At 39.6% G+C, this 27,183-nt stretch overlaps 1 protein-coding gene across 4 annotated transcripts in view; it reads right to left on the bottom strand.

Annotated features, from left to right (window-relative positions):
- Positions 1-27,183, bottom strand: part of SNX11 (sorting nexin 11) — a 518,381-nt gene that overhangs the window by 303,396 nt on the left and 187,802 nt on the right. For 2 of the 4 annotated variants that reach the window (XM_044055316.1, XM_044055315.1), the window contains 2 exons: positions 16,147-16,214; positions 15,995-16,048 (listed from right to left, as the gene is read on the bottom strand). In XM_044055316.1, coding sequence (XP_043911251.1) covers positions 15,995-16,018 — 24 coding nt within the window. In that variant the 5' untranslated portion in view covers positions 16,019-16,048; positions 16,147-16,214. The remainder of the gene's footprint in view (positions 1-15,994; positions 16,049-16,146; positions 16,215-27,183) is intronic. The other 2 variants (XM_044055318.1, XM_044055317.1) reach the window with 1 other exon arrangement.

Below are 27,183 nucleotides of genomic sequence, written 5' to 3'. Positions count from 1 at the left end.
AGCACAAATAAGAGTCACTCAGGCATGCAGGAAAGAGCTCAGGTGATGGATTCAATCAGATCAGGTTCTACAAGGCCATCCATTAAGGGTCTATATTAGAACACCGAACTTTCAAAATTTCGAGTGTTCTAATATCGAACCCTATTAATCGAAAATTTAAAACATTGAACATACAGAACAGCAATTTTTTCCTAGGGAAAAAATTTGCTGTTCCAAAACACATACACACAACACAAGCACACCAAACAAACAGCAATCCACACACATATACACCTAAACTCTTACACCTAACCCTACACTAAACTATACATACACCACTAACTATCCACTTACCTTAACCCAAACCCTAACCCTAAGGTCTGTCACTATCACACAGTCACCTCACCCGCGTCCTAACCTTAACTCACCTACCCCGCCCTAACTCTCACATCCACAAAATTGCACACTTACCTGACCCGCACCCTAACCCTAATTCACCTAACCCACACGTCCACACAATCGCACACTTACCTGAACCCAACCCGTAACTTTCCACCACAGCGCTGAAAATACCGAAGCAACAGAAACGGACAACCAAATTCTTTCCCTAGGAAAAAATTTGGTTTTCTGTTTCTTCTATATTTTCGCTGAAAATGGGTCGATATTAGAACACTCGAAATTTTGAAAGTTCGGTGTTCTAATATAGACACTCCATTAATTCTCTCTTAGCCCAAGGCCATAGTGAAAACAGATACTTCCCAGTTGGGGTGGGGGTAAGCTTTCTGGGGAAAAAAGTCTAAGGCACTTGGTCCCCCGAAGAATGCTCTAGAGATGAGAACAGTGCTTTTAATGTTGCAGGCCCATCAGAATGCTCTCCTTACAGGGACAATTGCTATTCAAACAGAAAATATGTCAGTAGTTTGGTACATCAACAAACAAAGAGGGACCAGATCATACCCCTTGTGTCAAGAAGCACTCACAGTGTGGCAATGAATGATCTCATACAGCCACTTTCCCATAGCAACATACATTCATGGGAAGCCCAGTGTGATAGCAGACAAATTGATAAATTACATTCTTCTACCTCACGAATGGTCTCTCAACAAGAAAGTGACAGAAATGACCTTTCGTCAGTGGGTCCAACCTTGGTGTGATCTTTTTGCTTCTCCCCTAAACAACAAATGCAGAAGCTACTTTGCCCTAATCCCCCCACAGCAGTAATCACAGAGGGATGCTCTACTTCACGACTGGCCTCCTGTTTTGTTTTATGTCTGCACGACTGGCCTCCCGGTTTGTTTTATGTCTACACGACTGGCCTCCCGGTTTGTTTTATGTCTACACGACTGGCCTCCCAGTTTGATTTATGTCTACAGGACGGTCCTCCCGGTTTGATTTATGTCTACACGACTGGCCTCCCGGTTTGTTTTATGTCTACCCGCTGATTCCATTAATTCTGAAATTTCTGCAGAAAGCCGCCAGGTTGAAGAGGAAAGTCATCCTCATTGCACCTTACTAGCCTTGACGGGTTTGGTTCCCCTTCCTATGGCCTCACTTACTATACCAACCTTGGATTCTGGTTCTGATTCCAGACCTCCTGTGTCAGACAGTTATGATTCATGTAGACGTCTCAAACCTTAAGCTTACAGCCTGGTTTCTGCAATTCCATTAATAGCCAGACAACCTATGCTCTCTTCCCCTGTCCACCATATTCTTTTATCTTCCCATAAACCTTCTATACAAGTAGATGAAAAAGGTTTGTTTACCAGGCACAACAAAATCATATTGACCTTTCTGACCTCCGATACATAACATACTTGAATTTTTAGCTTTGCTCTTTAATGAAGGGATGAGCTCCTCCACCATTATGATTCAATTAGCAGCAATATCTAATTTTCATATTCGATTTGAAGGTGCTTCTGTGGCCTCTTCTAAACTTCGAAAAACATTCTTGAGAGGCACTCGTCTACTGAGACCCCCATTTAAAGATCCTACTCCACCACAGGATCTGAACTTGGTACTGCAAGCATTAACTCACTTCCCATTTGAATCAGCAGCTAAATGTGACCTTAAGTTTCTTACTTGGAAAACTATCTTTCTAGTGGCCATTACCTCAGGTAGAAGAATTTCAGAACTTCAAGCCTTGTCTTCATAACCTCCCTACTTGATTTATCATAAGGATACAGTTACATTACAAACCAATGCAGCATTCCTTCCTAAGGTGGTGTCAGAATCCAATATCAAACAGTCTATTAATTTGCCAGTATTCTTTCCTAAATTTGCAAACAAATATGTTGAATTTATTGTCTATTCACAGACAATTACGTTTTTATCTACAAAGGACAAAATAAATCAGGAAGACAGACCAACTGTTTGTTTCCTTTGCATATTTGAAATTGATTAAACCAGTCACAAAAGTAACTTTTGCCAGATGGCTGACTGAATGTATTTCTTTTATTTATAACAAACTGGATCTTACCTTAACTAAACCTGTAAGAGACCATTCAACTAGGTCCATGGAAACCTTTTCAGTATTTCTATCCAAGATTTTCATGGATGACATATGTGCAGCAACTTGGGCAAGTCCTCCTACTTTTATCACTCATTACAAATTATATCTGTTCTCGAGGGGTACAGCATCCTTTGGTTCAACTGTGCTCAGGAATATCCTTCCTTAGAGTCCACCTAGGGGTCTTCGGTAGCTGGGGACTCTGTCCCAACAGTTGAGGATAGAATGAAAATTGTCACCAGATAAAAAAGTTATGTACTCACCATAATGGTCTCTCTGTGTTGCCCATGTTCATTCTTTCTCAGCTTCCCGTCCATCAGCACACATCCTTGGTTTCCACATACGTCTGGATGAATGAAATATTATAAGGACATCACTGTGCTTTTTATTGAGCTCCTTATATAGTTTCCTCTATAGGACGCATACATTTTTAAGTATCTGTTTGTATATGCATGTTAACAGTTACCACTTCTAGTAAAATCAGCAAACAATATCTGGGGTATGTTAGGGGTTGGTGCATTATGAGTAAGGGAGAAGCTTGAGTGGTTCTTTGGTAATGGCTGAGTCGGATCTGAGGATTGGATCTAAACCCAACAGCTGAGGAAGAATGAACATGTAAAACACAGCTGGAACGTTATGGTGAGTACATAACTTCTCTTTTTCAAAACTGGTGATACACTGTTAAAACATTTTTAGGGAAGCTTTACCCTGCACCCTTAGTCCCCCAGACTCCTGATACTTACATATAATAAATCTGATAATGCAGTACCTCAGAGTAGGAGAAGAGTCACAAGTACTACAATCCTGCAACCATGAATGTAGTATTTACTCCCACACACTGTATATACAGATTCACTTTTCCAGCTACTTTTAATTACAGGCCCTGGCTATCTAATGAGCCCTCTATATAAACTCCAGTTACACTGCTTTCAGTTATACAAGGCCAACATGCCTCTGGCCACCCTGAAACTCCAAGGTGGACACCAAAAACAGGTCCCAAAAAGTCTCCTAAACTAAATCTGACACCCACTGGTACTGGTACTGGTACCAGGTGACCGCGCAGGCTGCCTTTATCCACCAAAAGGAATGCTGATGATAAGGATCAGATGGGAGGCTCTAGTCTTCACGTCTGACTGGTCATCTGCTTACAAAGACATCTGCAAATTCTGCAAACAAGGAAAACTATGGACTTGAGGGCGGCCGTACAGAACACCCGCCTTGTGACTTATAAGGTAGAAAAAAATCAAGAACCAAGATTAGCCTCACATCCTTGCACTTTCATTCCGACACAACTAATTACGACCGATAACTGCAAATCTGTCAGGACACACTAGATTCCTGTCTTCTGCAAAAGGAGTTTAACTTTTGGCCTTGCCAGAACTGGTTGAACTGGACTGGAAGAGAGGGGAGCCAGGATATATGGTTGCTGAGGGGCAAAGAGCAACACTGCAAAGTATAGCCATATTCTGTTACTTTCAGTACCCGCCAGATGAGGTCAGCCAAATCATTCAATGGCAAAAAATTCTCTGCCCAACACTTTTCTGACCCAGAAGATGCTCACATCTTCTAAAATCCACCTCTGAAGAAGCAAACCCTGCCTGCTTGAACTTGCCAAGGGCACCAGTACCTGACTCAGTGCGACTGCTGACCATACAACGCTTTTCATTACTGTCCCTGATGGAGTTTCAACTTCAGCCTCAACCTTTATTTAACTGAAATGAGCATACGTGAAGTTCAGCCTTTACAAATAATTGTTCAAAAGCAGCATACACTGCTAATTTTTAATATAGTTCATTGCAAAGCCCTCTGAGAAAAAGTTACAAAATTATAATATTAAAATAAAGTTCAAAAATAGTATATACATAGAAGCAATCATGAATACAAACATCTCAAAACTACTGTAATAATTACACACAGTTATATAAATGTAAAACCAAAACAGAACTTACAGTCTTAAATGTGATAGCAACACCACAAATTATTTTGATAGTAAGTCACCACACTCCGTAAGTAATAAGGGATCCAGAATGGTGGTACGTAGGACCAAAACAGCCATAACTCAGGTTCAGCCATAATTCTCCAGCAAAGGTCTGATGAACCCAAAGCTTCTACAGACCCTTTCAATTTACGAGAAGAACCAACGAGGAGTACATGACAGAACCACAGCAGCTGAAAGGCCTTAGCCTTTCATTTTCAGCTCCTTACTGTAATTCTAACACTTGGGGTCTATATTATAGTATCGAAGTTTTTAAACTTCGAATGCAATAATATCGAACCGTTTTTGTCGAAAACTCAAAATAGTGAAGCCACGGAACTTCGAAGTCTTACCTATGGTAAGATTTTGACTGTCCGTTCCATGGCTTCGCTATTTACTCTACTGTGGTGGAAGGTTACGGACCAGGTTAAGGTAAGTATGCGAACGGAGATTACAGACCGGGTTAAAGTAAGTGTGGGAACGGATCGGGGTAAGGTTAGTGTGTGATAGTTAGGGACATTAGGGTTAGGGAACAGGTAAGGTGAGTATGCGATAGTTAGGGACTTTAGGGTTATGGAGCGGAAGTGAGTGTGCAGTAGTTAGGGGCTTTAGGGTTAGGGAGCGGGTAAGGTGAGTGTGCAGTAGTTAGGGAGTTTAGGGTTAGGGAGCGGGTAAGGTGAGTGTGCGGTAGTTAGGGACTTTAGGGTTAGGAAGCGGGTAAGGTGAGTGTGCGGTAGTTTGGGACTTTAGGGTTAGGGTTGGGTTAAGGTGAGTGGATAGGTAGTAGTGTAGGGTTAGAATTATAGTTTTGTTAAGTGTATGTGTGTGGTTTATTTATTTTGGTGTGCTTGTGTTGTGTGTTTGTGTTTCGGAACAGCAAATTTTTTCCCTGGGAAAAAATTTGCTGTTCTGTATGTTCGATATTTTGTGGTTTAGATATTTTAGGTATGATGAAATAGCGTTCCCTATTTAAATCGTATGATAGGATAATATAAATGCAACACTTGTAAGTACAAGCCCCAGAATTACGAAAATAAAATGTATGAAACCACAGAAGAACATTGAATGTCGAACATCACTGTTCTCCTTTAAAGTTGTTTTCTCAGGGGGCAACTCACTTCCTGCCCATCAATACTGGCGGCAAGCCCCTCACCTCCAAATGTTATATAAACTCCAAGATTACCATACCTTGGAGAAAAGGGAATTCTCCTAGAATCGGAAATCTCAGAAGGCTGCATTTTCACTCAGTCTCATAATTTCAGAACTCGCAATAACAAGTCTCAAAATATCAAATGGTCACCTCCTTTGTCATTTGATGCTGTTCTACAAATACTTCTGCTCTGAATAACAATGGCCCAGGCCAGGAAAATCACCAAAGGGTGAGTCAACATCTTTATCAAAAGCCATGTGACATAGTCTGGTAGGACTGAATAGAGCAACCCCTCTTCATTTTTGCCTGCTGCCCTACAAGCCACAACCACAACATAATAAATCACCCTGATCATCACACTGAATAGTCACTGATGCCTCCCAGGTCTTAAACGTGCTCCTAAGATGGGCATCTGACAGCCGAACATGTAATTTAGGGATTGTATTAAGCACATTCCTCACAAAACTGACCACTGGCTGAAATAATTCAATACCATCCTGACTGAGATGGAAGATGCAAATACCCACCTTGCAAAGTGATCCAAAGCAGTGTGGTCTCTTTGATAAGAGGAAATACTATTGCAGTATGGAGACATGGATTGTTTTAGCACTTTAGGAGAAACAGCCGTGGCTGATCCGAGACTCTCTGCCAAGAATGTGAAGTCTTAAGTTGGTGGGGGTCCCATCCTGCCTTTCTAAACACATAGGTAACTGCATATGAATATAGCCAGGTCACTTTGGTAATGTCACTTAATGTTATTAAACAGACAGACTAAAGGATGGACCACCCAAAACATTGTTTTGGTGCCCAGTAAGTTTCTCACAACCAATTTTGAAGGAAAGAAATATGCATAGCTACTCACTCACCTTTCCCTCTTCAAAAGGCATAAGATTTCCTAAAAAGTGACATCCTCTTCCTCATCGGTGTCTGAGATGGGATCCCCTAAATTAATTCCATCTTCTTCCAGGACTCCTATGAAGACAATCCAAGTTCCTCAGCTTCCTGCATTTTGTAGATGGAAAGACTGCAGTTTTGAGCAATGCATGTTCTGAGGGTACGGACTCAGAACCCAAACTGAGGACACTGAGTTAGGCCATTAATGAGGCCTTCTCAGAGGACTGGGAATGGAGCCATAAATCCTCCAATGTAGAGGACAGCACCTGTAAGGGCAGCTAGGTTGACTCAATGGCTGGCCAGCATGCGGAAGTGGAAGGCTGTATGGAAAGGGCAGTCTACAGGACAGAGTTGTTATCAGAAAATTGTAGCTAATGGAAGAAAACTCACTTTCAGGTTCACAGTGCTCTGCAGGACTTTCCCACTTCAAACCTAATTGCTCTCTAATGGGAATACAACAACCCTTACACCTTCAAAGCATTTGTTTGAACCATGCTGCTCTTACATAACGTTTTAACATTAAAATCATAAGACAGAAGTAATCAATTCTTAACCATGCTACTCTTACATAACGTTTTAACATTAAAATCATAAGACAGAAGTAATCAATTAACATTAAAATCATAAGACAGAAGTAATCGATTCTTACACCATTGAAAGCACCAATTACCTCCCACTTTCTTGGGAGCTATGCCCGCTGCTTAATGCAGTGGTATCCCTATTCAACACCATTTTTATAAATATTCTAAACAAACTGGCCCCTATCATGACTAAAAGAGTAAAATATAATCCAGCTCCATGGCTATCAAGTTAAACTAAACTTAATGAATCAAAGGAACATGGCTTGGTACAACTGGAAAAAAAAAACAGAAAGGAGGCTAACCAGATGAAATAAAAATTTTGAGAAGCTAAGCTAAAAGCAAAATCTAATTAGACAAAATAATGCATTATCCAAACTTCAGACTAATTCATCCCTGCGTTATCCTGGCCCTCATTTACTGAATCAGCTCCTTCACTCAGGTCAGTCCATTCAGCCAATGTCTTCTCCACGTAATCTCTCTGAGAGCATTGCCAGCCAGTTCAACTCGTATTTAATTAATACTGTTACCTCTTTACTAAAAGGCACAGCCACTAACTTCATGCCATCGCCTGAACCAACTAAACATACTAATATTCGGTTTTCATGCCATACCCACCTCCATTATCAAAAGGCTTCTCCATTCTTCTTTTCTCAAGCTAAAATTCACTACTCTTATCCAGGCTACCTAACAGCAGAATACATGAAGCCTGTTGCTGAATACATGGATTTACTCTGTCACCATATTTATCACATGCTCAAATCAAGGAAAACTATGGTCCAGAGCTCTGGAAAAAAAATCTTACATATTACCTCTACATAAAACTGGGAATTCCAGAGATCTCTCCAATTATCGGTCCATAAATAGTTTTGTCACCTCTTTCTAAAATACTAGACAATATTCCCTCATCTGAAGAATCTCTTCTACATAACCTCTTAGGTTCATAGGTTAGTACTAGGCTAACTGCTTTTGTGGGCCATTTTAAGCCTAGCCATTTACTCCATCTGAGAATCAAACCCTGGACCTTGTGTTTGTAAGGTGAACACCTTAACCATTATGCCAACCTCCCACCCCTACTCCTAACTTTACCAAAATTGAACTAGTAAACCACACAAAACCTTTTGCTCTCATAACTGATGAATATATGCAGTGTGACTTTTATCTAAAACAAGAAGTTCAAAACTTTGTGCCCAGTGCAGAATAAAGCCATACCTTACAGATGACACTAAGAAAACTACCGCTAAAGCTTACCTACTCCCAACTCTTCTATACAGGATTTCATTTTGTATAAATCTGCAAGCCACCCAACCCTACCTGCTGAAGGAAGGCGCAATGAGCTGCAGATTGTTCATTTAGTGTCCCGCACTGTTATCCAATCTGTCACCCCTCAACTCTAAGTTAAGAGGTAGCAAAAACAGAAACAAACAAACAAAAAAATTTCCTAAAACAGCTCTCCTCAACTCTAAACTAAGGAGCAAAGTCGTCAATTCCTGAATTGCATTACTCATCACTAAAAAGATTCCACTGTAGCAAGCGGTTACAGTTACAGTATTAGCCATTAAACACTTCAGCGCTGAACACTGTATACAAGCCTAAGTCTAGAAGCCAGTGTACACAATGCACCCTGTACAGTAGCAGCTTTACATATTTGTGACCGATTTCCCATACATATCTTACTCTCTTCTCTCTTGTCACTGTTGAAGACCTTTACCGATGCCTGTAACAAACAATCCAGTCCTGATATCACCCGAACAACTTATGACGAGCGGTACCAGGACTTACAGCAGCCTGGCAGATGCTGGGCCCAGCACCTGGAAGACAGATGACAGGGCTAGTATCCAGTAAGAAGAGTAAAAATTTAGCATCAGGGAAAATGGGCTAATATCCAAGTCATGAATGGGAAATGCAGTTTCTGGAAGTGGCAGACAGCTAGTCTGCTGCTAGACAGGGATTATAATTTGTGGTCTAAACTGAGAACAATCACCAATGACCAAAAAAGGGCCATAGTAGCCGCAGAATGTGCAGCTGTGTGAGACACTGACCCTAGGGATGGGTAAGGAGATAACTAATTGGCTGCAAAAAACAGGCGACAATTCAGCTTCAACTGCAAAGAGACAGAATATTTTGAGCTGGAGAAAGAAAGAAAAGGCCAGCAGAATCTATCCTCTATACGGAATCCTCTTGTAGTGTATCCATTTCTACAGTGGGAGAGTGGTGAGACAAGCCGGTGAAACCCAGGATAACTGGAATGAAGACAAACCTTCTGCACAGTAAGTGGGGGAACTTGAAAGCAGGTGGAGTAATTAACTTATGAACAGGTCAGAATAGCCTCTGTACTGGGGTAGAGGAAACGTGTTTAAAGTGAGTCAGTTTAGCAGATGTTTTGTGGGTAGAGTTATGGCTGGATAGGCTTGAAGAACAGGAGAAAGAGTAGAGCCTGCGGAAGAAGACACAGGGCTGGCTGAGAACCTCTGGTCATTTCAATCCTCGTCCTTCTCCCACTGCTTCTTTTTCATGTCCGAGATATGAGAGGCACGTCTCAAGGATGGTCATTATAAAATACCTGCACAGAGAACAAGTGGCAAAATCATACTCTAGTCCCAGAGATCAAGTGTTCAATATCTCTGGGACAGGAATCTGCTTTTCTGCAGTAATGTTTGTTCAAAGGAAAAGCAGCAAACTGGGCAACAGGAAGAACTGGATAAAAAAGAATATTATCACTAACTAAATTACAAAATAATACTGAGAATGCACTTCAAGGTCTGCATTCTCCAAACAGCAGGAAAGAACTGGTGAGGAAGAAGAGAGATGAAACATATTCAGACAGTACAGAATGGAGAAACGTGGAAAAAAGAGCTGAGATGAGCTGGGCACACATCCTAAGACTGGATCTTGAAGTAAAATCAATGGCTTTCATTTATTTATTTATATTTACTTACTTTTTGTGAGCTGCCAAGACGCTGGACTTAATTATACATTTTAGAAGAGACTGTGGGAGTGCAGCCAGTCAGAGAGAAAAAATGGCGCCTTGTCACAAAAAGTGTCATCTTTACAAGTTTATACAACTAATGCTGCTAATGTCAGACATTAGCAGTTTCCCTGAAAGGCTTACAATGAAACTCCATTGGTTGATCTCTTTTTAATTACTTAGTTGCTTCTCTCAGGTACATATGCATAGAGGCAGGTAAGAAAAAAGTATCACCAGTCCTGCCATTTTGCCCACCCTACCCTTCCTATGCTACCCCGCTTCCCCATGCAGATGTAAATTCAGAACTTGCAGCTTAGGCTTCTCTCCCAGAAGCAGAGACACGAGTTTTGTACTGCAGCCATTTTCAGTAACGGTCATGTTTTAATATACTGAACCTACACTTTCAAACGATTTATATGGTGAACTACTTCATGAAATGTGCCACATTCACCGCAAACATTTCTTACTAAAAGGCACCATTCAGTAGCAAAATACTTATACAACAGGACCGGAAGATAAGTTTGTGATAGTATTTCATCAAGTGTGGCTCTACTGTGCATCTGTTGAAAAAGTTGCCCTGAAGACACTGGCAAAGTAGCATTTCTGCATCCACTTTCACAAGTTATTGCTTTCACTTCTGCAAACCACATCAGATGCAGTAGAAGCCTCTCCCCCCAGTCTGTTATTTATAACTCATTGTCTTCAAAGTTCTATGCTGGGCAGCTGCATGCACTGACCAGACATCAAAACAGAGTTCTGTTAAACACTCTGACTCTGCTGTTACCGCTCGACATATATTTTCATCAGGTTCCTGGCCTCTCTAAACAACCTTTTCAACATATAAACAGTTGTTACAGTCTGGCAGTCACTGTAAACATAGCGTCTGTCTGTTCTGTGTGACGGTTCTTCATCATAATCCTAAACATGCAGTTGTGCCCTTTAACGCCCAACTACACAGGTGTGAAACACATCCAACATATGTCTGTGTTGTAATGAGCTGTAACTTGTGTATGGTACCCTAAAGATAACTCAATACCAATGAAGCCAACATACTTTGCAAGTACAAAACACTTTGCAGAATCACTTCTCACTGAAGAATATGACCCTATGAATTCGTATTTGCTGACTGAGAAAAGCAAATCACACTCTACAAATCTGACCTTTTCTTGGCTCCTCACAGCTGATGATTAGCTGCTCCCAGGTCTGCTCTTTGTCTATTGGGTCTAAAGGTTCTGCCTTGGTCTCCCCTGGGTTAACCCCAACACATATCCAGGACCAGTGAGATCAAGGAACCTGAGACAATGTCCCACTTCTGCTAGGAGTGTTTTACCCCCTTTTCCACCTCTTGCTTGCTATTGTCCATCGTGAAGGACTGTTCAGCATCTCAGCTATACCACCGCAAATGCCTCTGTTTGAGCCCTATCCCCAAAATTCAACACCCCTCATAGGTCCCTGGCCACCATCAGCATCAAAAATGATGACACACCTGAGAGAGTGCCTCATCCCCTCCCCCAATCCATCCTCCCAGCCTACATCGTTAACACCCAAGCCAGTAATCAAACCCAGGTCATATGGGCTGTAAATGAGATGCATCGTCAACACCCAAACCAGTAATCAAACCCAAGTCATCAGGACTGTAAGTTAGGTACATCGTCAACACCCAAGCCAGTAATCAAACCCAGGTCATCTGGGCTGCAATTAGGTACATCATCAACATCCAAGCCAGTCATCAAACCCAGGTCATCTGGGCTGTAAGTTGGGGCTTTATCCCTCTACCCCAGGGGTTCCCAAAGTGTGCACCGCGGTGCCCCGGAGAGCCGCAGCTTCCTCACAGGGCCGCCACGAACTAATAAGCTTACCCTCAAAATAAACCACAAACTATTAAGTTTAGTCACTAAGCTTATTAGTTGACTGTTTACTTTGTGGCCACGCTAAAGGTTATAGCCATTATCTTGAATGCATCGGCAAGCACTTTCAGAATGTATTTAAATATAAACCACAGTACATTCTGGAAATATTAAGCTCCACTCCTATATATTTTACTACGATTTGACACGGACTGCTGCCCTTTCAACTCTTCTAGTATTTAGCGATTTTACTGTGATCTCCAGTACCTCAAAATATTAATATGTATCCCGCAAAAAGGTCCATAGCATCTGGCAAATCAAATACCGCATGGTGTCTAACTAAAACCAGCATACATTCTAGTCCTGACAAATCAATAGATACATCAATAACAGAATCATAACAGATTTTCCAACATAGTGCTTCAAACTCGGTGGTGCACTAGAAATACATTTTAATATGTATAACAATCAATCTCCTTTCTAATGAACGACGACAGTCGAAACATTGATAGCGGACAGTACTTATTATTCGATATTATAAAATACTGAACTTACGACTTCTGTCTAATAGTTGTTCATAGGTTCATAGGTTAGTACTAGGCTAACTGCTCTTGCAAGCCATTTTAAGCCTAGCCAGTTATCTCCTGTGAGATTCAAACCTTGTATCTTGTGTTTGTAAGGCAAACACCTTAACCATTAGGCCACCCTTAATACCATTAGACTTGTTATCAAAAGCAGGTGCAGAATTGTTATTTTTTCTTTACACTTCAAAAAACACAATAATACAACTGAAGCTCTAAAAGAAGCCTCAGGCATTCTTCTGTTCTACATTTTCCTACTTGTTTTCTTAGACCTCACCATAAACAAGAAAGCTGTAATGCAAACTATGCCTGATTATCTTCTTAAATTTACTCATTTAAATATTTAACCACATAACTTGTTCATTTTCACCGTCTATTTCACACAGTCGTTTTGGTTAAACGTTGTAAAGCTGCGACTACTCACACTTTAATAACAGTCTTAATGACTGATGTGTTATTTACAAATGTATCACAATGTATAACCATATGAAAACTGGAAAACAGCAGAGCATGAGTCTTAACGTGGAGTACATCTCACCCCTCCCAAATCTTGTTTTGAACCTTATTTTGTTCTCCCTGTTCTCCTGCCGGACAAAGAAGCCTCACAACTCACAAGTCTTTGCACAGGCAGTAAGGCGGGAAAACATGCTTCACATTAACCATTGGCTATGCTTTAGTACATCTGTCACTGGTACTATTTTCTGATTGAACGAATGTTTATTCAAGGACCGCCTTCTTTCAAATTACTAAAGTGCCTGGTGTTGTTCTTTTAGTATTACACAAATAAGGTGAAAAGGACTATGTGGTAGATGTTATGGTAGGGTAACATTTGAGTTACAGTCTCCAAGTGGAATATTGTTTGCGTTGTAAGAAAGATTTTTTATAAGTAAAAAGAATGGTTCCAAGCGTGATCACATCCACCGTGTACCGATCTTCGCTTCGCAAGCTGTTTGCCCTGTCATCGCCCTGCTTCCAACAAGCTGCTGGATGTGGCAGTCAGAGCAATGTGAATGGTGAGAGCTGTTGTCTGAGGAGCGGATCATCTGCCACGGCCGCAGCTCAAGCTAGGCAAGCTCCACAGCAGCAACAGCAGCAGGTGTCGCAGCTGCACTATGCCAAGAAAAAGGGGGAGGTAGTAGGGGTAGCGGGCAGGTCGTAATCCTCTGCCATTGCCAAAGTGGATCATAAAAGCTATCTGTGGGCGAGATACAGTGAGAAGAAGAGACTAGTACAAGGTAAACACTGTGTGGGGAGAGTAAGATGTTTATTTGACACTGTTATCCTTTTTATTAGTTTATTTATGCTAGCTTGATGATTGAGTTGGTGTCCTGATCCTTTTTTTTCTTCAGAAAACTGACCAGATTTGTTAATGTGGACAAATAACCCGTCAACTTATCTGCTTAAGAATTCTAGACAAAGACCAAAATAACTGAGGGTCGTGTGACAAAGGCCCAATATCACGGACAAGTTTTTAATATTATTTTAATTCACTAGAAAAGTTAACTGAATAACATAAGTTTTATGAACAATAAGAAGTATTAAACGCTAATATCTGACATTATCGACTTGAGGTACTCAGTTATTAGAAGAAAAGAAGAAAACATTTGAGGTTACATTAGGACTATTTGACAGGTATTGCCATTGTACTTCTTGCTGTAACCCATCGACTTCAGGATAAAGTTGATAGTTTTTTGTAGCACCGGTCTTGGCAGCTAATAAATTCTCTTTAATTTTAGTGTATGTCTATGATCAGCAATCTTGAACAACTTGCCTATGGATGTCAAAAATCAAAAATTCATTGAAATTTAAAAGAAAAGCACTTCTTAAAGATCACCTATCTATCCTGAGACTGAAATAGGTTCAATGGGATCAGTGCTATACCCTGGTTAACCGATTCAAAATAAAACAAACCTGTTTGGGATTTGTGCACACACTACAGAACAGAATGCAACTCCTCAGAAGCTATGGCATCCTTCCACAACTCAAATGAAAACGTCGCTCTGCAGTACATTTTGTGCAATCTCCTTTGGCAGGAGTTGACTACTTCAGGCACTCCTTTGGAAAACAATGCTGCCAGGTACAGCAAATCCAAACATGTCATACTGGTGCTTACTCTAAAAAGTGCAGACAGTGCCGTGAAAGGCAAACTTCCATCTTACAGTAAACTACTGCTGACAGACACTTGGTAGAATACAATGTGGAAAGAAATCCTAGAATTAAAGGCTTTAGTTGACAAAGGACTTTTTTACTGCATTATTTTCATTGTTGCCCCAACCCTGCTCAAAACAAAGGCATTGTTCCGGCAGACTCCTTCTGCATTACAGAAACTAAAAAACAATCATAAAATGCAGAAGCCATCAGTCCTGAACAGCAAAAAGTCAAATCCAATGATGTTTAAAAAAACGACTTTATTATACAACAGATAGCTTAGCATTTTCATCTTGCATGAGACTTCATCAGAACCAGCACAGAAGTTTACAGTCTGCCAACCCCTTCACAAAAAAAATAAATAAAATGGAAGCCATACTCCCTATAAATAGTTTAGAGTCGGCGTGCTCAAGAAAAGAAACAGTAAATGTTCCTCACCTCTTCGTACTTCCACTACTAACCCTTTTAATTAAAAAAAATATTATTTCGCAAAGTATACTTGTTAGAATTTGACAGGGAAGGGGTGCCTTAGGAAAACCTGGATTCAACAAGGGAGCAGAGAATCTAAAAAGTTTGGGAACCACTGCTCTACCACATCACCCAGGCTAAATGTAACCATATTTTTGAAGGAGGCACAACCCTGCTGCACCCCTATTGTGGGCCAACACTTTCAATTAATGCATTACAACTCCAAGGTAACACAACCTCAGGAAGGAGGGACAAGATGGACAGCGGTGGGTTTTCTCTCTTTCTCTAAGGATCGGTGATTTTAGACTATTTAAGTGGAGGGTGCTCTTGGAGTCATCCTCAACATGGTGGTTGAAGAGGATGCTCCTTTGCCACAGTAGCATAAAAAAACAACTGTTTTTAATCAATGGAGTGAAACCCAGAGTTAGGGAGCTATTTCCATTGAGATGTCTTTCCACAAAAAGTGGTTTTACAAATGCTGCTTTGCGGATTAGCTGTGTACAGTGCAGTGTAGATTGTGGAATGAAATATTAGTAGTTCCAATACTAAAGAACACACACACACAGAGAGATGCACACAGGCAGACAGAAAGACAGACACACACACACACACACACACACACACAGATGCACATAAAAAAGACGCATGAACACAGACACACACACATGCACAGACACAGGCACACGCAGACAGACAGACACACACACACACAAACACAAACACAATTTATTTCTTTCTAGTTACATATGTACCATCCAATGACCAGTGTCATACTGGCTACATAGAATGCATTTAATGTCACCTTAATGCTTATCGAATGTAGAGGCTGTGACGACATCTCCTGATGTGCTTATCCACACAACATCAAAACCAGCATTAAACCACAATGTTTCTACTTACCTCCTTGTCTTGATCTGTCAGCATTCTACAGCTTTAGTCTTCCTGGGAACATATCTATTGTAAAATACAATAAAAAAATTGCTAGATTTAGCCATTATTCTGAAATGATTCTAGTAAAAAGTGCCTAAAAAGAGCAGGTTACAGGAACTTACTGCATAAAATGCTTTGCATCTAATTTACATCAGTGATTATTTTCCTGCAGTTATGTGCCACTCCAGTCCTACAAAACAAAATACAAACAAAAAAAACAGAATAAACAAACCAAAACTATAAACACACATATATAAATATAAGGAGCTCTGAAATTATTATTACAAAAATATTATTTTCAAGTTAATCTGTAAACCCACTGGAAAAGTTACACTTTAAGGGACCTTTTAACAATGGATTTCAGGTCACACAATGAAAGTTAATGAGTTTCACAAGATGCAAATTTAGTAGATAAAAATGAATCTTACCAGACGTTTCTGGGTGCATTCTAGTAACCACTAAGAATATGAGCCCATCCAGGGAAATACTGGACTTGGAAACTTTCCTTTAGCTGGACAGCATGTACACCTATATATCTACTGAAACATGGTTCCAATCTACAAACATCACTCATTTTATTCTGGGGTTTCTCTCCTACGACTCATTCAGGACCGCAAGCAACAGCAGGGCAATAGCCATATTTACTCAAGGTCTCATACCTATGCATCTCACTACAGTTCTAAAGCACTCTCAACAAAACAAATGTCTACTTCAGCAGCAATTACTTGTCCTCCTCTATGTCCCTGGAGGAGCACATCAGATGCATAAACATCCACCACATGGAAATTGTTACACCCAAGATTTTTTGACATTAACTATTTGGGATAGGAATCTGGAGTTGATAATCTCCCTAACAGGTTTGTGACACCCCTGCACTAGCCCAGTAATATGGGGCCTCAAATCCTCACCACTAGCACCAGTGGGGGACGTACATTGGGAGGATGACAAGTACATAACAGTAAAGTGTAACTTCCCTTAAGAGCACACAGAGAACACAGTCAGTCTGGGTCTGGTTTCTCCCTCTTTCTCCAGATCCCCAATAAGGCTCCCCACTGGCACAGTCAGCTGACTGACCAAGCCAATACCTCTGTCCAACAAGTGCTTTGTGTCCCTGCCAAAAGCAAACTCACACACGCACATTCTAAAGTCCCTCACACACATATCAAACAAATCAGCACACTCCCACTCAAAATCCTTACAAAACACTCACTTACCTGACATAACACCTAGATCCACACACGGCACCGCGCACCACCAACACACAATCCCGGACATTACGTAGCGTAAGGCCATAACCGCGAATTCAAGATATTCTAATTTGCGATTATGAACTTTCGCTATTGTAAACATTCGGCTTAATAGTCTCATATATATATATATATATATATATATATATATATATATATATATATATATATATATATATATATATATATATATATATATAAACAACAGAGTGTTTCTACTCTGTACTTAAAGATCAGGTAAAAGAGGATTCATTGCATCACCTGTTCACAGACAGGATTTGGAAAGAGCTGCCCTGTTGTCTATCTGCTATCCCTTAAACCTTTCTTTCTCATTCCTTGAAACCATAGAATGGTTGTACTAAGCTATGCTAGAAAACCCATGCAAGTCAAAGCAGGGGTACTTTGATTCATATCAGGTGCAACTCTGTATATACAACTAGTACCTTGTTCTGGACATTTTCAGTAGAAGTTATTGCTTATTCTAGATATGTATAGCAATTTTATTGTATACTGCATACTTGTACTGTATTTCATAGCTATTGGCTCACTGCTGGCTTTCTGCTGTGATAAACATTTCTGTAGTATTTTCTGCCTAAAATAGTTTAGGTTGTAGCTGTAATATTGTCCATATTCCTGATTGTTTTTGCAGTGGTGGCTGGTGACTTCAAATCAAAGGGGGGCTGCAGGAGACAGCTGAATGGGTGGGGTCAATGGGAATGAGTATGACCAACTAGAAAGGGGAGGAGCTATGCTCAAAACCACAAAAACTTTAATTAAATACTCTGCCCTGGGTGCCAAACCATCATTATGGGAGTCCAATCAAGACAAAATGAAGTGTAGAATAAAAAAAAATTCAATCCATTGGCTGCATGACAGCTTATCTAATATTTAGATGGAAACAAAAAGGGTGTGAGGCATGAAAAAATAAATTACTTTTTAAATACATTACTGGAATGCCAGTCAAAATCAAGTATAAGAAAAACAAGCAGCACTCAACTCAAACCACTTCTCCTTGCACTGCAGTTCTAATTATAATTTATATTCAGATTTATTAAAGTACCAAGTAACATGCTGAAAGTAGCAAGTAGCAATCTCTGTGATACCCCCACTTGTAAAAATGTTTCTTATCCAAAAAAGACCTGCTGCCTGACAACTATCTACTTGTTTCATGGGGAAAACATGATCAAAGTAAAAAATGAAAAGCAAACAAGAAACAAGCTCAACATATATTGCTTAAATGATTACTGCACAGGATATGGACCACACATGATAGATTGGCATTCTGATTAGTTTGCAGGTAAAGCCTGTAATGAGCTTAACATAATCTAATCCTGGCCTTTATTACAAATACTGTCATATGCATTTCAAATCCCAAGGCTTATACATTATTTAGTTATGTAAGTATTTTCTGCATGGCAACAACAGAAAGGCTTTCAATGTTGGCAATACTGCTTATTAAAACTTACTTGCATCTTACAATATCAGACAAGCTTACCTGATGGTCATTAAAGCACTGCACACAGAGCAAAAGGCACTTTCTGAATAATAATATCAACAGTATAAAATATGACAGAAACCAGAACATTCTGCAAAATCAAGGACAAATGAAATGCCACTGTAGTACTTGCGTTTACCTTGGATTGGGGGGGGGGGTAGTCTGCACATTTACACTGCATAACTGCTCCTTGCCTTGCTGGGACACATCCAGAGTCACTACATGGGGGAGTGGGGTGCAACAAGTTTGTCACAATTTGAAATGTCTCTGGCTGACTGCGATGGCCCTGACACATTTGTCATACCTCTCAACCTCAGAGCAAGAAATCTGGACAAAGCCATACATAGAAGTGGGACAAAGGCCCAAAAATAAGGACAATTTTTAAATATTGCTCTTATAAACTTAGAAAGATAATAGAATAGTAGGTCTTGCATTAGTATGAATTTTCTGAAGGGTATGAAATCTGAAACTCAAATGTCTGTCATTATTTTCTAACTTCAGTCTTTAATGATTTGCCACTAATTTGCCAAAAAAACACAATTGTATGAAAAATGGACCAAAAATGTGATGCGAAAATATAAAATAGCCACACAATACAGCTGGGAACCTGTCAAAGAAGGGACACTTTTTAATATTAGTACTGCTAACTTGAGCAGCTGACAAAATAAAAGAATCTACATGCATTTCTGAAATAAAAGTAATCTATAACTGATTATTACAGCTATTTATTAATTGTAAACCTTCCATGTTTTCTTCCAAAATTGCCATTTTGCAGAGGGATTATTAGGGGAAGAGCAACATTTTGAGCCAAAATCGGGCACAATTGAGAGGTTTGGATATGCCTAATTCTATAAAGCAATTTATTTGCACGTACCTCTCAACCTGTTAATGCAAGAAATCTGGACAAGGCCAAATATATTGGGGAACATACAAACACTACTAAAAATTGTTCTTGTATAAACTTAAGACAGTTGATAGAATAACAGATCTTGCTTTAGCATGCATTTTTCTGAAGGTTATGACGTAAAACTCAATGTCTGCCATTTAGTGACTTCATTCCTAAATGATTTGCCAGAAAACCACACATTTTATGAGGAACAACCCAAAAATAAGAAGCAAATATCTATTCATTCTGCAAAAATATGGACAACTGAGAGGTATAGTTCAACTAGGGCTGAGTTTGCTGCCCTTCCCCTCTCAAAATCATGGTTGATTGGAGACTCCCCCCTGCAACAATTCCAGTGTCCCATTCCTTGGTTATTTTGTCCCATTTACCATAAACACTGTAATGTGCATACTGCTTTACTTCTGCAATGATTTGGATTTCATTTGAAAGTTTTATTTTGCATTTTTACAGCACAAACCCCAATAGATATCTGCTAAACAAAGCAGTGCAGTCTCACAATGAAAACAGACTTAGCATTAAAACTTCTCTGCCCTTGAAACTCACATGCATTGAAACAGCATTGAAACCCACATTCAAAGAAAATACATTTTGCCAGTGGCAGATAAAGATTAACTTTGGGCTGTTTTCAAATCATAGGCCCCTTCTGGGCTGTTTTCAAATCATAGGCCCCTTGAACACGAAACATATACATGCTCTTTGATACACCTACCCAATTGTATTCCTTGTACAATACAGTACAGTTGTTAGAGGGCATTTTAAATGTATTGTTTTGAACATTTTTCCAGTAAACAATGAAACAAAATGCATGCACAAATGACAAAACTACCCAATTCAGAACATTTCCATCATAAAAGTGTACTCATCCTTCTACAGTCCACCAATATCAGTAGATATGCACAATCTCTGAAGTGTAAAAGTCATCTAAATAATTCCACATTAAAGAAATCTGTAACAATGAAGAGGTTACTACTAGCAAACAACTTTATATGTCATTGTTTATTCATCTACAAATAAAGTGCCTGTTGCCCTTGAGGAATAAATTGCCTATGTTGCATGCATTAAAAAAAATGATAAGCTAGTAATATCGCAATAGGGACTGTATGGCAAACTGATAACAGGTTCATAGACTACTCTAGGTATCTTTGCAAAAAGGACTGCAGCATCCACCCACTTTACAACACAATACAGTATCAACAATGCATCTATCCATTGTGGGAGTAGAACCCACAGCCTTTTGCATCAAACGCAAGTACACTACCTGTTGTGCTATTAACAATACAAGTGGACTCAGAATAAGCAGCACTAAAGTTTTGTTCCCCTGCAACTCTCAGCTCCTTGTAAAATCTACTTGACACACAGTTGTATCTCCGAACTTTGCAGCACAAGAAATCTGGAAAAAGCCGAAATTTATTGGGGGGAACAAAAGCCCAAAATCCAGGGACACATTTTAAACATTGCTTGTACAATGTTGGAAAGTTGCTAGAATAAAATGCTGTGTTACCACCATACATTTCACTGCCACGTCTTTACCTGTGCAAAACAGTCAGAGAAACATACCACTATGCCAAATCAGCTGTTTTGTGAAAGGGAGGAAGACAAACTTAAATGGCTACCATTTAGTGAATTCAGTTCTCACCATAGCTCTCAACCTCTTAGCAAAAAATATGTGGACAAAGCCAGCAATGGGGGGGAATACAGCCCCCAAACATTCAATGAATTCAGTTCTCACCATAGATAGCTCTCAACCTTAGCACAAAATACCTGGACAAAGCCAATAATGGGGGAATACAGTCCCAAAATAGGGACAAATTTCAAATATCTATGTTATAAACTTAGACATCTGCTAGAATAAACAGTTTTGTGTTACCATGTACTTTCTGAAGAATGTGAAGTCTGAAATTCAAATGCCTGTTATTTTTAAACATTTAACCAGGAAACTAGTCTGACTTGGAACAAAAGACAATTTTCAGCAGAGCAGGGAGAAACTCCAGACACATCTTTGTAAGATGGGAGGACATGCAGACTCCACACAGAAGGCACCCCAGCCAAGAATCAAACCAGAGAACCTGTAGCTGTCAGGCAGCAATGCTACCAGTGCACCACTGCATTACAGACTTTGCTAGGAAAAATGTAGATACAGAAACCACAGATTTTATGAGGAACAGAACAAATATGAGGTAAAAATCTGCAATTTTTTTTTTTTTTTTTAGAAATGGTGGTGGATAGGGAATTCAGATCCTTGCCACCTGCATCCAAGGTACAGGGTTCAAGCCTGAATATTTATACCCACCACCATTTGTTCTCTCTAGCCACCAGTATATAGCAACTGGGGCATTACACACACAAAAAGCAAATTTATGTTATCTTATCCTCCAATAAAACTCCTCATCTTCCCAGTGATATCATCACTGATAAAGAGATATTATCTCCTATGTGATTGAATACTTATCCTAAACATAATTGTAGACCAGTCTCTAAACGACAGCTCTCATACCGAGGGTGGTGCACTGTGCCACTGCACCACTGTGCCGCAGCACAGTGGTGCAGTGGTGCGGCACAGTGGTGCAGTGGTTAACACTGTCACCTCACAGCAAGAGGTTCTCCGGTTCGATTCTCAGCTGGGGTGCCTTCTGTGTGGAGTTTGCATGTTCTCCCTGTGTTCGCGTGGGTTTCCTCCGGGTACTCCGGTTTTCTCCCACATTCCAAAGACATGCATCTGGAGCATTTCTCCCCGGGCCTCCGCTGAAAACAGGCTCTGTGGAACCTAGTCGGACATTCCCGGTCAATAAATAAATAATAATAATAATACCGATCCTGTAATAAAACTCCTCATCTTCCCAGTGATATCATCACTGACAAAGAGATATTATCTCATATGTGATTGAATACTTATCCTAAACATAATTGTAGACCAGTCGCTAAACGACAGCCCTCATACCGATCCTCTAATAAAACTCCTCATCTTCCCAGTGATATCATCACTGATAAAGAGATATTATCTCATATGTGATTGAATACTTATCCTAAACATAATTGTAGACCAGTCTCTAAACGACAGCCCTCATACCGATCCTCTAACAAAACTCCTCATCTTCCCAGTGATATCATCACTGATAAAGAGATATTATCTCATATGTGATTGAATACTTATCCTGAACATAACTGTAGACCAGTCTGTAAACGACAGCCCTCATACCGACAACATTATTAATAAGGCTAACCCTCAGCATACGTTCTGCCATTATATCTTCCACCTATTATCCCTTATTACCTGCAAAGCCTTGGCGAAGAATGTTCTTCTTCCTAAACAAGAATACAGGTTACCTTTACTGTCTTATGCTGTTCAAAGGTTACAGACCACTGAAAAATAAAGCAGCTTGATTTGCCTTGGTTGCTGAGTCCAAATTACACCACTGCAACCTTCTTACAGGCTCTACAGCTTCTCCAAGTAACAGATGATGTCCAGAGCTACTTGCCACCTCACTCTAAGATTCCAGAAGTGGGCTACTGCCCACTACTAACAAGAAAACTACATATCAGGGAGCAATTTTATTCATTAAGACGAGATAACACAATATTACTATTATTGTTATAAACTAATAAAAATAAATATTTGTCACTGCTGAAAGTAGCAAAGTATCATGATGAAATATGGGGGGGGGACATACAGTAGACAAGTACATAGAGAGAGAAAGAGAGAATAATTGAGGCAGAATGCACTATTCATATCGCTATGTAGCTGTTATTTCTATCAGTACTGTTTTATTACAATCCTTTTGAGCCAAGTGTTTCCTTCTCCTGGGATTTTTCTTCTACATTTCTATTAGTCCTCCTGGCTCAGGGCTATATGAGTTTCATTTAATTTTCTTGTTCTTCATGTGTATCTTGTTTGATGCTGTACAGACTATTATTTATTTTTTGATGGTTAAAAATATAATCTCTTTCCTGATAAGTGAGTTTATGTGCTGCTTACATATTGGGCAGGGGTATCAGTGAGGACACACTTGAATTAACAAGAAGCATACATATATAGTCTTTGTGCTGGACAAACCTTCATTCTTTAGAACAGAATCTGACATTATGGTTTGTGTGAGACAGATGCCTTATAACTCATTGTCTCTTTCCAGCCTGCCATAATGCCGTATACCACCAAGAATTCAGGCCAGTGAAATCAAATCAATAGTTTTAATTTTGGACATTAGCAGTGGCACAGAAGTTGAGTGACTGAAAAACAGCACCTGTGAAATTATCAAGTACCCAGTTTCTGAAAAACGAATTTCCTGCAATTGTTGCAGTCGAAGTGTAAGAAATAACTGAAATAGATTTTGAGCAGAACATATAGTATATTGTGATTATAGTATAAATGCTCTACTTGGTCTAAAAGTTAATTTCCTGTTCATAACCTCCTGGTATATATATATATGTTTTCTCTGGGGTGCTTCAGTTTTCTCGTACATTCAAAAGACATTTTAAGAGCTTTTAAATTCCTTATATAAGTGATATAAGTGTGTGTGTGCGTGTGCGTGTGCGTGTGCGTGTGCGTGTGCGTGTGTGTGTGTGTGTGTGTGTGTATCCTGAAGTGAAATGAAATGGTGCTCTGTCTAGGACTGATTTTTATAACTTATTTTCAGTAGTCTGAGAATACGTTAATGAAGGAATGCATGGTATTATGCTTGTGAAGTTCTTAAGAACTATAATAACAATGCTTACAAGATATATGTAAATGGAGTTGGTGTTTATATATACCATTAACAGAAAGCTGCATTATCTTCTGTTAACCACAATCTAAGAGCTGCAGGTATTAAAAATGCCTATTTACTTAATACAAATGAGCAGGCTGGTCTAGTTATCAGTCAGCTGTCAAAACACTACAAACACTATTCTGAAATGGTCAGGACATATTTTCAAATTTGCTTGACTCAGTTCTGCAACTTATTTTTAAACACAAATATCAACCCTTTTCTGACCAGGAGGAAAGCAACATTTTCTGTGAACATATATGAAAGCAATATGTGTCATAATTCTCCACCCATAATGCATTAGTTTACATCTTTGCAGCCAAACATCCTAGCTCATTAGCATGTTAACATAATAATATGCATTGTCTGTTAAACACAAAACTAACCATGTAATAAGAACTGTATTGTAAATTAAAATAAGTACATTTCATGAATATGCTGTAGCAGTGTTTTATTGCAAAGCATACAACAGTTCTGAATAGCTGCAAGTACTAAAAAAATGACTCGTATCTGAGCTTGTACTAATATAGCTATCACTCATGAACTATACTAGTGATCATTTTACTGAAATATTGGCAGTTTTAATAGGCTGTCTTTAAGATGCATGAGTTTCTGTATTAGATATCTATCTGTCAATATTTACCTAACACACACACACACACACACACACACACACACACACTTTGTCCATGTGTACGAAGCCTTCACCTACCTGGAAGCCCATCCAGTCAGCAACCTACCCGAAGCCTTTGCCCAGCAGTATAATCCACTCATGAAGCCTGCGCAGCGAAATCCCCGCGAGAGCTCTGAGCTCACCCCTCATTGGCTCTGCTAGCAGGGGAAGCAGTCAGGAATTCCTCTGTTCTGTGCGGTGACGACCGCACAGATTCCTGGGTACCTCACAGCACAGATTGCTGGGTACCTCTTTCTCTGCATCCGGACTGCCGATAAAGGCAGTCTGAGTTCCTCGATGTGTCTGCGCATGCGCAGAGGAGATGAATCGGGACTCGTGATTTTTTTTTTTTGTTTCACAGATTTTTTTTCTTTTGTTTTTGTAGGTGGGAGGGCTGCAGTCCGGCAGTCCGATAGCACGATCCGCCCCTGTGTGTTTGTGATACACATTTCTGTAGTGTGTTCTGCCTAAAATAGTTTAGGTAGTAGCTGTAATATTCTCCATATTCTTGATTGTGTTGTGGGCCTAGTTGTTTGTTAGAGGCTGTTTTCTGAGCTCATTGTCCAGGCCATCTTAGTTAGTAAAGACCATCCCCCATTTCAGTGAGAGTTTAGTGTTTATGGTCATTGTCTAGTTGGGTTGCCAGGTCAACGGCTTGGAGAAAGCACCTCATTGGTTCTTTTGAGCTTTTTTTTAAAGTTGTTTCAGGTTTCAACTTTCTGTTAAGAAGTTAACTTGAGTGTTTCAGCCATTACACACAGACAGCTAGCTATCTGAGGAGGAGCACCTGATCTGTGATATATAGCAATAAGTAGCCTGTTTTTTTAGCTTATTTGTAGTAGTTATTGCTTATTCTAGATATTTATGGCAATTTTATTGCATACTGCATACTTGCACTGTATTTCATAGTTATTGGCTCACTGCTGGTTTTCTGCTGTGATAAACATTTCTGTAGTGTTTTCTGCCTAAAATAGTTTAGGTCATAGCTGTAATATTGTCCATATTCCTGATTGTGTTTGTGATAAACATTTATGTAATGTTTTCAGCCTACAATAGCTTCCGACCCTCCCTCCCTATTGGCATCTTGTCTTTATACCTGCTGGCCTTGCAGCTGCCCGTCCCTACTCCAAATTTGATCTTGGACACTCCTCCCAGACTAGTATCATTAGCTCATTCTACCTAATACAGAGAGAACATCTGAGAAGGCCAACCCACTTAGTTTCTTTCCTTCTGTTCCTCCTTTCTCCCTTTCTTTAAAAAAAAAAAATGCTTGAATCTCCTTGTGTTCTGACTGTGCTTCTCAAACATTCTGGAAATATAGAGTATATTGTAGTGCATTTATTAAAATTGTATTTGCCTTAATATTGCTACAACTCAAGTGTTCTAGGTTGCACTGCATCTGAATTGTTTGTGTGTTTTAGCTGCGTTTCTGTATATATATAGGCTTTTCTGTATACGTAGACTAGCTACTTATTCTACTGTATTACTGCCTCTTAAATCGTTTTTCAGTTGTGCACTTGCCTTGTTTCATTTAAAAAATTTAAAATTGCTAATTTTGTAGAGTTTTAATTGCATTTACTGTTTAGGGCTACACACTCAAGTGCATTAGCCTTTTCTGTGTTTATTTACTGTATTATTGCCTTGTTGTTTTAACCAAAAGAAAAGCAAAAAAAAAAAAAAATACTATCTTGTTTGCTCGTTTCCCACCTTTCCTAGCTAGTATAGTCCAGATCCCAGGCTTTGCTTGTCTCAGGACTTTATTTTCTGTGTTCAGAGCTATCCAGACCTTGCTGTGGTAGAGGGAAGTCCTACTGCTTACCAGTGGGACTGGTGAGCATTGTACTGCCTATCTAACACTAGAGGAGTGGTTTCCAGCTCTGAAATTGTAATTGTATTAGCCATTTTGGGCTGATTTCTATCCATTTCAACTTTCTAGCTTAAAAAAGTACAGTTGTGTACACTTACCATTAATGTAGATGTTCGAGTGTATTCACTGTTGCAGTCATTAAATTTGGGTTATCTCCTTGCAGTAGCCCTCAGTCAGCCCAATTAACAAAGTCTTGGGTCATACATCTGTTACTGCCTCTTCTTCTGTGAT

The sequence above is a fragment of the Protopterus annectens genome, chromosome 13.part0, assembly GCF_019279795.1.
Source record: "Protopterus annectens isolate FY-2018-M chromosome 13.part0, PAN1.0, whole genome shotgun sequence".
Lineage (NCBI taxonomy): Eukaryota > Metazoa > Chordata > Ceratodontiformes > Protopteridae > Protopterus > Protopterus annectens.
This window is presented reverse-complemented; position numbering and strand designations above follow the sequence as displayed.